The 19,492-nt window shown below is 43.5% G+C and overlaps 1 protein-coding gene across 5 annotated transcripts in view; it reads right to left on the bottom strand.

The window, feature by feature from the left end:
- Positions 1-19,492, bottom strand: part of LOC134342867 (solute carrier family 12 member 5-like) — a 1,196,244-nt gene that overhangs the window by 93,890 nt on the left and 1,082,862 nt on the right. For all 5 annotated transcript variants that reach the window (XM_063041525.1, XM_063041526.1, XM_063041527.1 and 2 more), the window contains exon 9: positions 19,201-19,368. In XM_063041525.1, coding sequence (XP_062897595.1) covers positions 19,201-19,368 — 168 coding nt within the window. The remainder of the gene's footprint in view (positions 1-19,200; positions 19,369-19,492) is intronic.

The raw sequence follows: 19,492 nt of genomic DNA, 5'->3' as shown, positions 1-19,492 counted from the left end.
GGAGTATTGCGGGGAAGGCGGATGAGTTGAGGGCGTGGATTGACACGTGGAATTATGATGTTGTAGCAATTAGTGAAACTTGGCTACAGGAGGGGCAGGACTGGCAGCTTAATATTCCAGGGTTCCGATGTTTCAGATGTGATCGAGGTAGAGGAATGAAAGGTGGGGGAGTAGCATTGCTTGTTAGGGAAAATATTACAGCAGTGCTCAGGCAGGACAGATTAGAGGGATTGTCTACTGAGTCCTTATGCGTGGAGCTGAGAAACAGGAAAGGTATGGCCACATTAGTGGGATTGTATTGCAGACCACCCAATAGTCAACAAGACTTGGAAGAGCAAATCTGCAGAGAGATAGCAGGCAACTGCAGGAAACATAAAGTTGTGGTGGTAGGGGGATTTTAATTTTCCATACATTGATTGGGACTCCCATACTGTTAGGGGTCTAGATGGTTTAGAGTTTGTAAAATGTGTTCAGGAAAGTTTTCTAAATCAATATATAGAGGGACCAACTAGGGGGGATGCAATATTGGATCTCCTGTTAGGAAACGAATTAGGGCAAGTGACAGAAGTCTGTGTAGGGGAGCACTTTGGTTCCAGTGATCATAACGCCATTAGTTTCAATTTGATCATGGACAAGGATAAATCTGGTACTAGGGTTGAGGTTCTAAACTGGAAGAAGGCCAAATTTGAAGAAATGAGAAAGGATCTAAAAAGCGTGGATTGGGACAGGTTGTTCTCTGGCAAAGATGTGATTGGTAGGTGGGAAGCCTTCAAAGGGGAAATTTTGAGAGTGCAGAGTTTGTATGTTCCTGTCAGGATTAAAGGCAAATTGAATAGGAATAAGGAACCTTGGTTCTCAAGGGATATTGCAACTCTGATAAAGAAGAAGAGGGAGTTGTATGAAATGTATAGGAAACGGGGTAAATCAGGTGCTTGAGGAGTATAAGAAGTGCAAGAAAATACTTAAGAAAGAAATCAGGAGAGCTAAAGAAGACATGAGGTTGCCTTGGCAGTCAAAGTGAAGGATAATCCAAAGAGCTTTTACAAGTATATTAAGAGCAAAAGGATTGTAAGGGATAAAATTGGTCCTCTTGAAGATCAGAGTGGTCGGCTTTGTGCGGAACCAAAAGAAATGGGGGAGATCTTAAATAGGTTTTTTGCGTCTGTATTTACTAAGGAAGCTGGCATGAAATCTATGGAATTGAGGGAATCAAGTAGTGAGACCATGGAAACTGTACAGATTGAAAAGGAGGAGGTGCTTGCTGTCTTGAGGAAAATTAAAGTGGATAAATCCCCGGGACCTGACAGAGTGTTCCCTCGGACCTTGAAGGAGACTAGTGTTGAAATTGCGGGGGCCCTGGCAGAAATATTTAAAATGTCGCTGTCTACGGGTGAAGTGCCGGAGGATTAGAGAGTGGCTCATGTTGTTCCATTGTTTAAAAAAGGATCGAGAAGTAATCCGGGAAATTATAGGCCGGTGAGTTTAACGTCAGTAGTAGGTAAGTTATTGGAGGGAGTACTAAGAGACAGAATCTACAATTGGAGGGAGTACTAAGAGACAGAATCTACAAGCATTTGGATAGACAGGGGCTTATTAGGGAGAGTCAACATGGCTTTGTGTGTGGTAGGTCATGTTTGACCAATCTGTTGGAGTTTTTCGAGGAGGTTACCAGGAAAGTGGATGAAGGGAAGGCAGTGGATATTGTCTACATGGACTTCAGTAAGGCCTTTGACAAGGTCCCGCATGGGAGGTTAGTTAGGAAAATTCAGTCGCTAGGTATACATGGAGAGGTGGTAAATTGGATTAGACATTGGCTCGATGGAAGAAGCCAGAGAGTGGTGGTAGAGAATTGCTTCTCTGAGTGGAGGCCTGTGACTAGTGGTGTGCCACAGGGATCAGTGCTGGGTCCATTGTTATTTGTCATCTATATCAATGATCTGGATGATAATGTGGTAAATTGGATCAGCAAGTTTGCTGATGATACAAAGATTGGAGGTGTAGTAGACAGTGAGGAAGGTTTTCAGAGCCTGCAGAGGGACTTGGACCAGCTGGAAAAATGGGCTGAAAAATGGCAGATGGAGTTTAATACTGACAAGTGTGAGGTATTGCACGTTGGAAGGACAAACCAATGTAGAACATACAGGGTTAATGGTAAGGCACTGAGGAGTGCAGTGGAACAGAGGGATCTGGGAATACAGATACAAAATTCCCTAAAAGTGTCGTGACAGGTAGATAGGGTCGTAAAGAGAGCTTTTGGTACATTGGCCTTTATTAATCGAAGTATTGAGTATAAGAGCTGGAATGTTATGATGAGGTTGTATAAGGCATTGGCGAGGCTGAATCTGGAGTATTGTGTTCAGTTTTGGTCACCAAATTACAGGAAGGATATAAATAAGGTTGAAAGAGTGCAGAGAAGGTTTACAAGGATGTTGCTGGGACTTGAGAAACTCAGTTACAGAGAAAGGTTGAATAGGTTAGGACTTTATTCCCTGGAGCGTAGAAGAATGAGGAGAGATTTGATAGAGGTATATAAAATTATGATGGGTATAGATAGAGTGAACGCAAGCAGGCTTTTTCCACTGAGGCAAGGGGAGAAAAAAACCAGAGGACATGGGTTAAGGGTGAGGGGGGAAAAGTTTAAAGGGAACATTAGGGGGGGCTTCTTCACACAGAGAGTGGTGGGAGTATGGAATGAGCTGCCAGACGAGTTGGTAAATGCGGGTTCTTTTTTAACATTTAAGAATAAATTGGACAGATACATGGATGGGAGGTGTATGGAAGGATATGGTCCGTGTGCAGGTCAGTGGGACTAGGCAGAAAATGGTTCGGCACAGCCAAGAAGGGCCAAAGGGCCTGTTTCTGTGCTGTAGTTTCTATGGTTCAATGGTTCTAACACTACAGCACAGAAACAGGAGCTACAGGTTCACACCAAACTATTATTCTGCCTAGTCCCATTGACCCACATCCGGACCATAGCCCTCCATACCCCCCCCATCCAAACTTCTCTTAAATGTTAAAAATGAACCCACATCGAACACTTCCACTGGTAGCTTGTACCACACTCTCACCATCCTCTGAGTGAAGAGGTTCCCTCTCATGTTCCCCTTAAATATTTCACCTTTCACCCTTAGCCCATGACCTCTAGATCTAGTCTCAAGCAACCTCCGTGGAAAAAGCTTGCTTGCATTTACCCTATCTATACCCTTTATAATTTTATATACCTCTATCAAATCTCCTCTCATTCTCCTGTGCTCCAGGGAATGAAGTCCAAACCTTTTCAACTTTTCTCTATAACTCAGGTCTACAATTCCTAGCAACATCCTTATAAATTTACTCTGTATTCCTTTAATCCTACTTACACCCTGCTAAAGGTAGGTAACCACAGCTGCACACAATACTCCAAATTAGGCCTCCCCAACACTTTATACAACTTCAGCATAACATCCCAATTCCTGTACTCAGCACATTAATTTATGAAGGCCAATATACAAAAAGCTTTCTCTACAACCCACTAGATGAGAATCCTTCATTTTGACTGGGTTGTCAGGCATGAAAGTTCAAGACCAAGTATATCACCATTAGCAATTTTGTTCAACATCTATGTTATGGCAATATGGTGAGATTAACAGAGGCTAGGCTGCCTGGGTAAATTTCTCCATCCTTTAATCCTATAGGATCCCTGTGTTTTTCCAGATCTGGCATCTTAATGTTCCCCATTCCGTCATGTGTGTCCGAGTTCATTGTCTGAGACCAAATCTCCTGATTGTTTTCTCTCTTCAACTGTTTTAAACTGTTCTTTAAAACCTCTTTAACTCAAGCCACTAGTCACCATCCCTCACTGATCAGGTCAGTTTTTGTTTGATGTGCTTTACTTTGTGACATCTTACTGTTTTGAAGTTCATACACATTTGCAAAGTAGTGTTGTAAAATGAAGCTAAATCATAGAAAAGGTGAAGAGATAATCTGTAAAATACTCCCCTTTCACTTTTGATTGCTCTAGTTTGCCTTTGACTTAAAATTGAAATTAGTCAATATTGACAGAATTTTTCATTGTTGTTTTAAGGGTTTAAAAGACAATTTGGACAATCTCACAAAGGAATTATCAAACAAAATGCTTATCTGAATTGCTTTGTTCTGTATAAATTGTTATTGATTGACTCAAACATAGAGGCATCTGGCAAGTTGTGTCCTTTGGTACTGTGTTCAGTGGGAGCTGAGGAAACCCACCTTTGTTCTTCTTGGCTGAGAATATTTAATGAAACTGTCAGAGTAAAAATATTGGAATGTTTTTGAGTAAACAAGAATGGGATTCTTCATATTAAAGCGAACTAATTCTACCCATATTAAGAAATAACAATTTCATATTAGAGTCATGATACAGACCCTTTGGCCCACCCAATCCATGCTGACCACAGTGCACACACAGATCATCCCAATTTTGCAGGACTGGCCTACATCCCTCCAGGCACCTCAAATCCATGTATTTGTCCACGTACTTCTTAAATGATGCTTTTTACCTCTGACAACTACTCACTCTGACAGCTCACCACCCTCTGTGGGAGAAAGGTGCCCCTCAGGTCCCTTTTAAGTCTTCCCCTTTCCTTCTAAACCTGTGCCCCCTAGTTCTGGACACCCCAATCTGGGGAAAAGGCAATTACCACGGGTAATGTCTCTTATAGTTTTGAACAATTCTATAAGCCCAGCCAATATTAAGACAGAGATATTGCTGTAACATTATCACACTGGCTGTTCTCTCACTCAACATTCAGCAATCAAAACCTGATGAAGGGTCTTGGCCTGAAATGTCGACAGTCTTTTCCACTCCATAAATGCTACCTGACTTGCTGAGATCCTGCAGCATTTTGTGTGTGTTGCTCAACACCAAAGTTCAAAGTTCGAAGTAAATTTACTATCAAAGTAAGTATACCATATGTAACTGTGAGGTTCTTTTTCTTGCAGGCACCCACAAAACAAAGAAACACAATAAAATCCACAAAAAAAGCACGCACAGCAAAGACGGACAAACACTCCATGTGCAAAGGAGGACAAATGTTGAAACAAATGGGAAAGTAAACAAATAATACACGGAACATGAGCTGCAGAAATCCTGAAAGTGAGTCCACAACTGCGGAGTCGGCTCAGCACTGACTCAAGTGAACCCAGTCCAGGAGTCCGATGTCTGTAAGGCAACAACTGCTCCTGAACCTGGTGGAGTGGGACCCAAGACTCCGGCACCTCCCGCCTGATAGTGGTAGCGGGAAGAGAGGGAGACAAGTCAAACTCATGCAGAGAGCACTGAACACTGGACCATTTGACCCGCAGATTCCCTTGTGTTTATGGGTCCTCCAAACTGCTTTTTAGTCAGTGAAGGTCCTGAAGCTATGAAGGTCCAGATGTTATCACATTGTCAGGAGAGCCTCAGCCAACAGGACTAAACACTGTTAAAATATGCTACTGATACTTTTATTGAATATTATTTGGAAATTCCTATTGGAAGGTAAGAGTGTGTGTGTATATGTGTGTGTGTGTATATATATATATATATATATATATATATACACACACACTATATAGTGTCCTTGTGTGTATAGTGTTCGTATGTGTGTGAGAATCAGAATGAACATCACTGCCCCAATTCAACAGTTAGTCTGCTGACCATTCAGACCCAGGAGAGGTACTGACTCCAAATAAAATGTAACTGGTATAGATCAGTAACTGGTATAGATCAGTGCTGGTATAGATCGGTAACTGGTATAGATCAGTGCTTGTATAGATCTGTAACTGGTATAGATCAGTGCTGGTATAGATCGGTAACTGGTATAGATAATTGCTGTTATAGATCAGTATTGGTTATAGATCAGTGCTGGTATTGATCAGTAACTGCTATAGATCAGTGCTGTTCACCAGGAATGGAAAGGAAGGGGGTAGAAATCAGAATAAGAAGGTGGGGGGAGCTGGCAGGTGATAGGTGAGACCAGGTGAGGGGAAAGGTGGGTGGTTGGAGCAGTCCTCACTGAGTGATGTTAAGTGGAAAGGGTGAGCCCTTTCTGGTTCCTGGGTATTAACATCTCTGCGGATCTACGCTGGGCCCAACATATTGATTCAATTATAAAGAAGACATGACAGCAGCTATATTTCCTTTGGAGTTCGAGGAGATTTGGTTCGTCACAAATTACAACTGCTGTACCATGGAGAGCATTCAAACTGGTTGCATCACTGTCTGGTATGGAGTGGTGACTGTACAGGATCGGAAAAAGCTGCAAAAGTTATGCCAGCTTTATCAAGGGCATTAGCCTCACCAGCATTGAGGACACTTTCAAAAGCCGATGCCTCAAAAATCGCCTTTTTCCTTCATTAAGGACCCCATCACCCAGGGCATAGACTCTTCTCATTACCACCATCAAGGAAGCGGTATTGGAGCCTGAAGGCACACTCCCAACAGCTTCTTTCCCTCCACCATCGGATTTCTGAGTAGATAATGAACCTTTGAACCCTACCTTAGTTTGTTCCCTCTCTTTTTGAACTACTTATTTAATTTAGAGCAACACATGCAAAATGCTGGAGGAACTCAGCAGGTCAGGCAGCATCTATGGAAATGAATAAACAGTCAATGTTTCAAGCTGAAACAATTCTACAGGACCAATTATTTTAATTTTATTTTCTTACTTAATTTAACTTTATTTTTTATGTATACTTATTATTGTAATTTACAGTTTTTATGATCATGTATTGCAATGTACTGCTGCCACATAACAACAAATGCATGACATATGCCGGTGATATTAAACCTGATTCTGATTCTGATTCTGAGGTGGGCACATCATTCCCTGTAACAGGATCCTTCCACTAAGCAGATCTTTCCTCCTTATCCACCACTTCCCACTTTCTGTCTACCACAGGAATCACTCGCTACGTGACTCCCTTCTCCACTCATCCCTCCCCAGTGAGCTCCCTCCTGGCACATATTCTGTAAGCATGAGATGTGCTACACCCGCCCCCTACACCCCCTCCTCAACTACCACTCAGACTGGTAATCAGTCGTTCCAGGCGAGGTGACACTTCACCTGTAAGCCTGTTGGGGTAACCCATTGTATCCGGTGTTCCTGGAGCGGCCTCTTCTACATCGGTGACACCCAACGAAGATTGGATGTCGCTTTGTTAAACACTTTCACTCTGTTTGCCGCAAGAGGCAGGATCTTCTGCTGGCTTTGCATTTCAATTCGACTTCCCATTCCCATTCTGACATGTCTGCCAATGGTCCAATTTCCACGAATTACTCCCTCGTCCCTCTTCTCTCTTTTTCCATTCCCCATTCTGGCCCCCTTCTTACCCTTTCTCATCTCCTCACCTGCTCATCACCTCCTTCTGGTGCCCTATCTCCTTCCTTTTCTCCCCTGGTCCACTCTCCTCTCCTATCAGATTCTTCTTCTTAGGCTTTTACCTCTCCCATCTATTATTTCCCTGCTTTTCATTTCATCCTCCTTTCCCAACACCTTCTCCCTCATCTAGTCTCACCTACCACCAGCCAACTTGAACACCTTCCCCATCTCCCACCCTTCTTATTCTGCCTTCTTCTTCCTTCCTTTCCAATCCTAATGAAGGGTCTCAGACTGAAACACCGAGCGTTTATCCCCCTCCATAGGTGCTGCCTCACCTGCTGAGTTCCTGAGCATTTTCTGTGTGCTAATCAAGATTTCCAGCATCTGCAGAATCTCTTGGGTTTACGGCATAGATCAGTGTCCATAATAATCAGCAGGGAGAAAGATTGCTGAAAAGTAGAAAACTTCTCTGATAGGACTTAAGATAAAACCGATAGAAGTATTCAGAATCATGAGTAAGTAAAGGGCGACTTCAACTAACAAGATGGTCACTAACCAGAAATCAGAGTTTTAATGTTATGGGCAAAAGTACCAGAGGCAGTATGGAAACACGAGGAAATCTGCAGATACTGGAATTTCAAGCAACACACCTAAAAGTTGCTGGTGAACGCAGCAGGCCAGGCAGCATCGCTAGAAAGAGGTACAGTCGACGTTTCGGGCCGAGACCCTTCGTCGGGCAGTATGGATCATGTTGCTGTATGCAGCAAGACCCTTATTACCACAGCTTGCCTCTTTTCCCGCCGCAGCAAAATAAAGGTGGTGGAAGCAAATTCCACTGTCATGCTCAGAAAGAACTTGTCCACTCGAGACTAAAGTGTATCGGCCTGAAACATAAACTGTCTATTCCCCTCATAGATGCTGCTTGACCTGCTCAGTTCCTCCAGCATTTTGTGTGCACGTTGCTCAAGATTTCGGACATTTGCAGAACCTCTTATGTTCCAAAGGAACTTGCAGGAATACAGGAAGGGATAATATTTCTGGTACCACTGGAAAGAGCAGGAATCTTGTTCGGATACGTCTGTCGAATTGCCAGTGTCAGGCATGATGGACTGAATGAATGGCGGGTGAAAGGTGGAGTAATTAAGGTGAACGTGAGGGGGAACTTCTTCCCTCAGAGGGTGGTGTGAGTGTGGATCGAGCTGCCAGTGGAAGTGGTGGCTGCGGGATCGATTTCAACATTTACGAGAAATTTGGATGGATTCATGGAGGGCTATGGTCTGGGTGCAAGTTGATGGGATAGGCGTAGAGCTCAGCAGATGGGCTGAAGGGCCTATTTCTGTGCTGTAGTGTTCTCTATGATATTTGAGTTTGTAGTAATAGCACGTAAATTTGAGGCATTATAAGTTCAGGTCTTTTGGAGATGAGTTACGATGAATGATTTCAAGAATCATTGTAGATCCAATTTGTAATTTCATGGGCCACAGCCTGCCTGAATATAATATAGTTACCATGGCTGTTCCTGTGCTAGATGGCAACTTAATAGAATTGAAATTGTCTGTTGAAAATAAATTGCAGTTTAACTTATTTCAAGTGGGAAACTGAAACTGGTGAGTTGGGCAGTGAAGGTGCCCAACCTGTGAAATGCAGCAGAAAAGAAGTGAGCGGGGGCAACCGGCACTTTTTGCGTGCCACAGTTCCTGACGGGACATTGGATTGCACATAATTTGGCACTTGACAAGGGTCAATAAAGAGGAGTTATGTTTAACTGGTACTGCCAATGTATCAGAGTGGAGAATTGAGTCTTATCAGGGCTTCGGCGAGGAAAGGCGTATGCTGTAGGTAGATTTATGTTTGTAATTTGTTCTTTTTTTCATTCTTGTTGCACATTTAGAGCAGTAGGGGTGTCCTAAATGGAATGCTCCTCTTGTGGGCTGGGGGAAGGCAGGGAGACCTTCAGTGCCCTGATGACTACACCTGCAAGAAACACATCCAGATGGAGCTTCTAACAGACTGTGTTAAGGAATTAGAGCTGGAACTGGGTGAACTCCGGATCATTTGGGAGGCTGAGTGTTTGCTAGACAGGCCTACAGGGATGTACTTCCACCAAAGGTGCAGGACACAAGAAACTGTGTGATAGTCAGGAGCGGGAAAGGGGATAGGTAGCCAGTGCAGAGCCCCCTTGTGGCCATCCCCCTCAGCAACAGGTAAACCACTTTGGATACTGTTGGGGAACATGACCTGGCAGAGGAAAGCCACAGCACTCAGGTCTTTGGCACTGAATCTGGCTCTGTGGCTCAGAAGGGAAGGCGCAAGAAGAGGCGAGCTGAGGTGATAGGGGACTCGTTGGTTAGCAGAACAGAAAGGAGGTTCTGTAGACCGGAGTGAGATTCCCGGATTGAATGTAGTCTTCCGGGTGCCAGGTTCAAGGGCATCTCGGACTGGGGTCACAGCATCCTTTAGCACGAGGGTGAGCGGCCAGAGGTTGTGGTCCATGTCGGTATCAATGACGTGGGTAGGAGAGATGACAAGGTCCTGCAAAGTGAGTTTAGGGAGTTAGGTGCTAACTTAAAGAACAGGACCTTCAGAGTTGTGATCTGTGGATTGCTGCCTGTGCCACGTGCTCATGAGGCTAGAAATGAGAAGATCATACAGTTTAACACGTGGCTAGGGATTTGGTGCAGGAGGGAGGGCTTCAGATTTTTGGATCATTGGGCTCTCTGCTGGGGTATGTGTGACCTGTATCAAAGGGACGGTTTGCACCTAAACTGGATGGGGTCCAGTACCTTAGTGGGAAGGGTTTGCTCGTGTTTCAGGGGAATGGGAACAAGAGTGCCAGAACAGATAGTGAGGAGATTGTGGAGAAAGATATTGTTAAGCCAACTTACAAAGTCAGGAATCAAAAAGTCAAGCATGGTGGGAGTAAAATTCTGAGCTGTGTATATTTCACTGCAAGGAGTACTGTAGGAAAGGCAGATGAGCTTAGGGCATGGTCCCGCATGTGGAATTATACATTGTAGCCATTAGTGAGGCTTGGTTGCAGGAAGGGCAGGACTGGCAGCTCAGTGTTCCCGAATCCATTGTTTTAGACGTGATAGTCCAAGAGAGATTAAAGGGGGAGGGTTGGCATTTCAAGTCAGGGAAAATGTCATGGCAGTACTCAGTCAGGACAGAGTGGAGAGCTCCTCTAGTGAGGCTATTTGCGTAGAATTGAAGAATGTTAATAGGATTACATTACTGATCACCTAACAGGAGCAAATTTGAAGAGAAATTGCAGAACGTTGCAAGAAAGATAAAGTGTGATAGTAGGTGATTTCAGCTTTCCAAATATTAATGGGGACTTCCATACTGCAAAAGGGATGGTAGGAAAGAGTTTGTCAAATGTGTTCAGGAAAGTTTCTTTCAACATGATATAGAGTGAATGTGCGATACTAGATCTCCTATTTGGAAATGAGACAGGGCAGGTGACAAAAATTTGTACAGGGGAACACTTTGCATCTAATGATCACGATGCCACTAATTTCAAGGTAATTATAGAGAAAGATATGTCTGGTCCTCGGGTTAAAATTCTAAATTGGAGTAAGGCCAATTTTGATGGTATCAGAAAAAATCTTGCAAGTGTGAATTGGGACAGGCTGTTTTCTGGCAAAGGTGTACTTGGTAAGTGGGAGGCCTTCAAAAGTGAAATTTTGAGAGTCCAGGGTTTTTATCTTCTTGTCAGAATAAAAGGCAAGGATATTGAAGCCTTGGTTGAGAAAAAGGAGGTGCATAGCAGGTATTGACAGGTAGAAACAAATGAGTTACTTGAGGATTATAAGAAATGCAAGAGAACACTTAAGAAAGAAATTGAGAGGGCTAAGAGAAGGCGTGGGGTTGCTCTAGCAGAACAAGGTGAAGGAGAATCCTAAGGGCTTCAACAAATATGTTAAGAGTATGACTCTCTCTGCTGTCTCATAATGAGTTAGCAGTGAACAGTAACGTAACTCTACAATGCATGGCAATACCAATGAAAAGGCATAATCTGTAAATATATGGGTCTAGGATGGATATGATTTGGGTAAACAGAAGAAACATAAAAGTTTTAATGTTCCTTCTAAAGGAAAATAAGACAATCACCTGCATGGATACTGACAGACACTCATGCAAAGTTAATGCTCACTGGAAAGCAATAATTCAGCTCACACTTAAATTGAAATTATATTGACAAAATGTTTTAAGCTATAACAAACAAGGTAAAAGGGGGCCCATTACACATCAGTCTATAGCGTGCACACAATCAATGGAGCTCATGCCATGCATTTATCCAGTTTGCTTCAGTTTGTTTACTCACAGTACTGAAACAGTTCTGCGCTGAAGAACCAGTCCAAGCAAAAAAGAAAATCCATACAACATCCAAGGAAAGAATTCAAACTGTCTCCTCTTGCTCTTTCTCCAGTGTTGTGTGCTAGCTGGGTAACTGACAGTTATCTGCACATTCTCTGTGAGACCATAGTCTGCATGAGGATTTTCTGACATCTGCATCTGTCCTTCAAAATTTGGTTTCACCATGTTTGTTAACCATTTTTTTCTTCTCCTTTTCCCAAATCTTTTTTGACCACCCCCACCATGACTCTCTCTAGTATGGCTACCCATTGTCTGTTTTTTTTTACCCCCGGGGTATCTTATTGGCCAAAATGTTAACAAGATAAATCATATTGGCTAATTCAACAAGCCTAAATTACTAAACAACTGAATTTTTATTTGAAACAGCAGAATGGAATACTTAATTAAAGTTGTAAACTATTAAGTTTATAATGTAAGTAAAGGAATACCTTTTTTTATATAGATTTGAGTTTTGAGGAGATCAGCAGAAAATCAAATGCCCAGCAGTATAACTGTACTAATAAAATAAAGCATGGTCTTAAACCAGGGTATTACAAGAACAAAAGGATAGCAGGGGACAAACTTGGTCCTCTGGAAGATCAGTGTTAACCTTACGTGGAGCTGTAAGAGATGGAGGAGATTTTTTGCATCATATTTCCTCGGGAGATGGACACAGAATCCATAGAAGTGAGGCAAAGCAGCAGCGAGGACATGGACCCTCTACAGACTACAGAGGAGGAGGTGTTTGCTATCTTGAGAAAAATTAGGGTGGATAAACTCCCAGGGCCTGACAAGATGTCCCCTTGGGCCCTGGGAGAGGCAAGTGCAGAAATTGCAGGGGTTCTAGCAGAGATATTTAAAACCTCCTTAGCCACTGCTGAGGTGCTAGAGAACTGGAGGATAGCTAATGTTGTTCCATTGGTTAAGAAAGTCTCTAAGAATAAGCCAGGAAATTATAGGCTGGTGAGCCTGACATCAGTAGTGGGAAAGTTATTGGAAGGTATTCTAAGGGGCAGGATATAAAGGTATTTGGAAAGACAGGGTCTGATTAGGGATAGTCAACCTGGGTTTGTGCATGTTAAGTCACGTCTAACCAATCTTTCAGAGCTTTTCGAGGAAGTTGCCAGTTAAGTTGATGAAGGCAAGGCAGTGGATATTGCCTACATGGATTTTGGCAAGGCCTTTGACAAGGTCCCACATGGGAGGTTGGTCAAGAAGGTTCAATTGCTTAGCGTTCAAGATGAGGTAGTAAATTGGATTAGACATTGGCTTTGTGGGAGAAGCCAGAGAGTGATAGTAGATGGTTGCCTCTCTGACTAGAGGCCTGCGACTGGTGGTGTGCTGTAGGGATCAGTGCTGGGTCTATCGTTGTTTGTCATCTATATCAATGATCTGGATGATAATGTGGTAAGCTGGATCAGCGAATCTGTGGATGACACCAAGTTTGGGGGTGTATTGGACAGCGAGGGCAACTATTGAAGCTTGCATTGAGATCTGCAGAAAGTTCAGGGAATAAAGGTTCATAATTCATTGAAAGTGCTGTCAGAGGTAGATAGGGTCATAAAGAAAGCTTTTGGCACATCAGCCTTCAAAAATCAATGTATTGAATACAGGAGTTGGGATGTTATGTTGAAATTGTGTAAGACATTAGTGAGGTCTAATTAGGATTATTGTGTTCAGTTTTGCTCACCTACCTACAGAAGAGATGTAGATAAGATTGAAAGAGTGCAGAGAATATTTACAAGCAGGTTGCCAGAAATTGAAGGCTAGAGTTAACTTTATTCCCTAGAACGCAGAAGATTAAGGGGAGATTTGATAGAGGTATTCAAAATTATGAGAGGTAGAGATAGGGTAAATGCAAGCAGGCTTTTTCCATTGAAGTTGAGTGAGACTGCAACTAGAGGTCGTGGGTGAGGGGTGAAAGATGAAGTGTTTATGGAGAAAATGAGGGAAAATTTTTTCACTCAGAGGGTGGTGAGAGTGTGAAATGAGCTGCCAGTGCAAGAGGTGGATGTGGGGTTAATTTCACAAGGTTGACAAGGATGATTCCAGGAATGAAAGGGTTATCATATGAGGAATGTTTGATGGCTCTATGTCTGTATTCGCTGGAATTCAGAAGGATGAGAAAGGATCTCACTGAAACCTTTTGAATGTTGAAAGGCCTATACAGAGTAGATGTGGAAAGGATGTTTCCCATGGTGGGAGAGTCTAGGAAAAGAGGGCACAGCCTCATGATAAAGGGGTGCCCTTTCAAAACAGAGATGCAGAGAAATTTCTTTCGCCAAAGGGTGGTGAATTTGTGGAATATGTTGCCACAGGCAGCTGTAGAGGCCAGGCTATTGGGTGTATTTAAGGCAGAGATTGATAGGCTCTTGATTGGACATGGCATCAATAGTTACAGGGAGAAGGCTGGGAACTAGGGTTGAGGAAGAGAGAAAAAGAAGATCAGTCATGATTGAATGGTGGAGCAGACTCAGTGGGCCAGATGGCCTAATTCTGCTCCTATGTCTTATGGTCATATGGTCTTATTTCAACAGTTAAGAGAAATTTGGATGCGTACATGGATTGGAGGGGTATGGATGGCTATGACCTGGGTGCAGGTTGATGGGAATAGGCAGATTAGTAGTCATAGTCATAGTCATACTTTATTAATCCTGGGGGAAATTGGTTTTTGTTACAGTTGCTCCATAAATAATAAATAGTAATAGAATCATAAATAGTTAAATAGTAATATGTAAATTATGCCAGTAAATTATGAAGTAAGTCCAGGACCAGTCTATTGGCTCAGGATGTCTGACCCTCCAAGGGAGGAGTTGTAAAGTTTGATGGCCACAGGCAGGAATGACTTCCTATGACGCTCAGTGCTGCATCTTGGTGGAATGAGTCTCTGGCTGAATGTACTCCTGTGCCCACCCCAGTACATTATGTAGTGGATGGGAGACATTGATCAAGATGGCATGCAACTTAGACAGCATCCTCTTTTCAGACGCCACTGTCAGAGAGTCCAGTTTCATCCCCACAACATCACTGGCCTTACAAATGAGTTTGTTGATTCTGTTGGTGTCTGCCACCCTCAGCCTGCTGCCCCAGCACACAACAGCAAACATGATAGCATTGGCCACCACAGACTCGTAGAACGTCCTCAGCATCGTCCGGCAGATGTTAAAGGACCTCAGTCTCCTCAGGAAATAGAGACGGCTCTGACCCTTCTTGTAGACAGCCTCAGTGTTCTTTGACCAGTCCAGTTTATTGTCAATTCATATCCCCAGGTATTTGTAATCCTCCACCATGTCCACACTGACCCCCTGGATGGAAACAGGGGTCACCAGTACCTTAGCTCTCCTCAGGTCTACCACCAGCTCCTTAGTCTTTTTCACATTAAGCTGCAGATAATTCTGCTCACACCATTTGACAAAGTTTCCTACCGTAGCCCTGTACTCAGCCTCATCTCCCTTGCTGATGTATCCAACTATGGCAGAATCATCTGAAAACTTCTGAATATGACAAGACTCCGTGCAGTAGTTGAAGTCCGAGGTGTAAATGGTGAAGAGAAAGGGAGACAAGACAGTCCCCTGTGGAGCCCCAGTGCTGCTGATCACTCTGTCGGACACACAGTGTTGCAAGCACACGTACTGTGGTCTGCCAGTCAGGTAATCAAGAATCCATGATACCAGGGAAGCATCCACCTGCATCGCTGTTAGCTTCTCCCCCAGCAGAGCAGGGCAGATGGTGTTGAACGCACTGGAGAAGTCAAAAAACATGACCCTCACAGTGCTCGCTGGCTTGTCCAGGTGGGCGTAGACACGGTTCAGCAGGAAGATGATGGCATCGTCAACTCCTAGTCGGGGCTGGTTGGCGAACTGGAGGGGATCTAAGTGTGGCCTGACCATAGGCCGGAGCAGCTCCAGAACAAGTCTCTCCAGGGTCTTCATGACCCTGGTTCGGAATGGACTGGTTAAACCATAGGGCCTGTTTTTATGCTGTAGTACTCTATGACTCTAAAATCTCTCTGGCTATCCATCCCATAGGAAGATGATGGTTCCAGAACGAGGGGTCACAGTTTGAGGATAGAGGGGAAGCCTTTTAGGACTGAGATTAGGAAAAACTTCTTCACACAGAGAGTGGTGAATCTGTGGAATTCTCTGCCACAGGAAACTGTTGAGGCCAGTTCATTGGCTATATTTAAGAGGGAGTTAGATATGGCCCTTGTGGCTACGGGGGTCAGGGGGTATGGAGGGAAGGCTGGGGCGGGGTTCTGAGTTGGATGATCAGCCATGATCATAATAAATGGCGGTGCAGGCTCGAAGGGCCGAATGGCCTACTCCTGCACCTATTTTCTATGTTTCTATGTTTCCTTTCAGTCAGTTAGTGGGGTTTGATATGTGTGTACCCCACTCCTCAGAAAGGAACAGCGTGTGTGCGTGAATGGATTTTAGGTGAGTAGGAGGTTGCACAGGTCCAGACCCACCCTCTTGACATCCCCTCCCGGATCCAGCGGCATGGTGGGGTCCAAGACGGCTGGGGGAAGTTTTGTTACAGTGAATGGCCAGACCAAGCTTCGATGCAAGGGATGCCTTTTCCGCGCTTCACGGCACGTGTTTGCTAGATGGCCATTGACCCTACGAGAGGGTTCATCCGCCCTTTGACAGGTCTTGTTTTTCATCCTGCAGGGTGTCTAGCCACCCTCCTCACCAGGCAAGCCTGATGGGGGAGCCGGTTTAGTTGCCGACCACCGGACCATGCGGCAGGTAGTACTGGGTTACATGGTACCAGTAGCACTCAGACCAGTGATCTGACTGTACTCTAAAATACCTTATAAACAGAACACAACATATTTTACAGCTCATTCTCAGAATAATGCTTGTGGCATTGAGGTAAAATGGTAGTTTATATCAATAAGCTATTTACACATTGCGGCTTTTGTTATACTGCTGTGGTTATGGATAGATGATAGATAGAACAAACCATAGATTATGGGGAAAGGTTGCTTTGCACCATGTGATTAAACTGCAGCTCATAAAATGGCTTAAAATAGCATTTACTTTGCCAGCAACACAATTACAAACAATTATTAAATAAAGTAGGTCTTATGTTGCCAAAATTAGATTTTAGTTTAATCTTCTATTAACAGCACTAATTCTAATGGCAATGGAACATACATTGGAAATAAAATATTTTAATGAAAGAACCTTAAAGATTAAAAGCCAGTTAAGGAGATTGATTCTCCATCCATTATAACAGACAGGAGTTGCAGAATGCGTAAAAAGATTATGGTAAATAAATTTGCAGGCATGAATTGTTTGAATGTTTTACAGTGAAATCACAACACCATATAAATGAGGCAATTTCCACAGTGAATGCAGAAGCTCCAACTACATCCAATACCTGTGGTGGTTAGAGAATTTTCCCAGTAACTGAAAACACATTAATAGCACTGTTAGATGTGTAATCTTTTTTTATAAAGGCAAAAATGATTTCAGCTTGATAGGGTCATAAAGAGAGCAACAGGTGTATAAGATTGTAAAGAGAGCTTTTGGCACATTGGCCTTCATAAATCAGGGCACTGAGCACTGGAGCTGGTACTTATGTTGAAGTTGTATAAGATGTGGATGAGACTGAATTTGGAATATTTCTCACTATCGACCTATAGGAAAGCGCGGAACAGTAGTGTAGTGGTTAGCACAACGCTTTACAGTACCAGCAACCTGGGTTCAATTCCTGCTGATGTCTGTAAGGAGTTTGTACGTTCTCCCCATGATCATGTAATTTTCCTCCAGGTGCTCTGGTTTCCAAAACTGTGTTGGTTGAGAGGTTATTTAGTCATTGTAAGTTGTTTTGTGATTAGACTAGGATTAAATCAGGAGTTGCTGGCGCCGCGTCTCAAAGAGCCAGAAGGGCCTATTCTGCACTGCATCTCAATAAAAATAAAACATACCAATAAGGTTCAAAGAGTGCAGAAAATTTACAAAGATGCTGCCAGCACTTCAGGACCTGAATTATAGTGAAAAATTGAATAGGTTAGGTCTTTAGGACACTACAATTTGCCTATCGCCATGGTAAGTCTACAGTGGATGCAATCTCACGGGCTCTCCACTCTGCCTTGGATCACGTGAACAATAGCAATACCTACCCAACAGCAATACCAATGTCAAAACGGATTCTGGTACTTTATTCCCTGGAGCACAGGAGACTGTGGCAGTGAGACCTGGACAACATACAGCAAGCAAGAGAGAAGGTCCAACACCTTCCATTTAAGGTACCTTAATTACATTTTGGGCATCTCCTGGAGAGAAAGAGTACCCAATGGTGAGGTTCTCTCTTGTGCAGGCCTCCCTCGCGTCTACACCCTGTGCAGGCAGCGTAGGCCGCACTGACTGGGCCATGTCTACCTCATGCAGGACAGCTGCATCCAAAAAGACATCCTCTGTGGTGAGCTGGCTTCAGGCAAGAGAACAGCTGGTCACCTGAGGCTGCGCTACAAGGATGTCTGCAAGTGGGACATGAAGACACTGGACGTCAACACTGAGTCCTGAGAGGAAGTTTCAGCCAACCACACCAAAGGGAGAAGCACCCTGAAACAACACCTTAAGTCAAGCGGGAAAAAATTCCTGAAGGCAGCAGAAGACAAACAGGCCCCGAGGAAGGAAACCTGCATCTCCAGCAGATCTGAGATCACTTATAGGTGCAACCTTTGCAACAGAGACTGCCACTCCCGCATGGGTCTTGTGAGCCGTAGGCAGTGCTGCACCAACAACGTAGATAGCTATGATGGAACATCCATGGTCAATGTCAAGCAATGGTGGGCCACTAATTGCATGTACTGCTGCTGCAAAATAGCAAATTTCGCAACATATGCTAGTGATATTAAAGCTGATTCTGATTCTTTATTCCCTGGAGCACTGGAGAATGAGTGGAGACTGAGGCATACAAAATTATGAGGGGTATAAATGAAGTGAGTATGTTGCAGGCTTTTCCCCTGAGAATGGAATGGTGAGAATGGAAGGAGAAGTCACAGGTTTAAGTTGAAAAGTGAAATATTTAAGGGGAATCAGAGGGGTCTTCTTCACTCAGAGAATGTTGTGAGTGTGGGACAAACTGCCAGCTGAATTGGAAATGGAGGTTCAATTGTAACATTGGATAGATACATGGATCAGAGGGATACAATGGGCTGTGGTCCACGTGCAGGTAGGTGGGACTAGTCAATCCAGGCTGGCATCAACTAGATGGGCCGATGGACCTGCTTCTGTGCTGTAATGCTCTATGACTTTCTAGCTCTACTATTGAAATTCAATCAAACAATTCAGAGCAAGTTAATTCATAAAGATAGCAGTTGCGGATGGCATAAGCCAAATGTAGAATATGTGGGCTTCAATCCTATTGGAAACACATTGAGGAAAATACAAATCAATCTTTTAAATTCCATAGGATGTTACCCTGACGATCAGATCCATGTCCTTCCAATTAGTAACTTCAACTCAAACAGATTCCCATCTTAGGCCAGTTACATGTTTTCCAGTCCTACCTGTTACTGAAGGGAAGTAGATGCCGACCAGCAGGGTGAAATAAGACGTTATGTCAGTGAACACGTAAGGTTGATCCAGGTCAACTTTCTGGGATGAGGAGGTGACAGATGACAGCCGACTGTGCTCCACAATCACACCTTTAGTCAAATAATTTGCCCACAGGTTTTCTGGAACAACAAAAAAATAATGTTTCAATTAAATTTGTCTGAGTAGAATGACTATTTTTTATGTCATAGTATTGTTAACGAGACTTTGCCTAGCATGGTATGATGTTAAGCTAAAGGTTAAGCT

The sequence above is a fragment of the Mobula hypostoma genome, chromosome 2 (assembly GCF_963921235.1).
Source record: "Mobula hypostoma chromosome 2, sMobHyp1.1, whole genome shotgun sequence".
NCBI classification, from domain to species: Eukaryota; Metazoa; Chordata; class Chondrichthyes; order Myliobatiformes; family Myliobatidae; genus Mobula; species Mobula hypostoma.
This window is presented reverse-complemented; position numbering and strand designations above follow the sequence as displayed.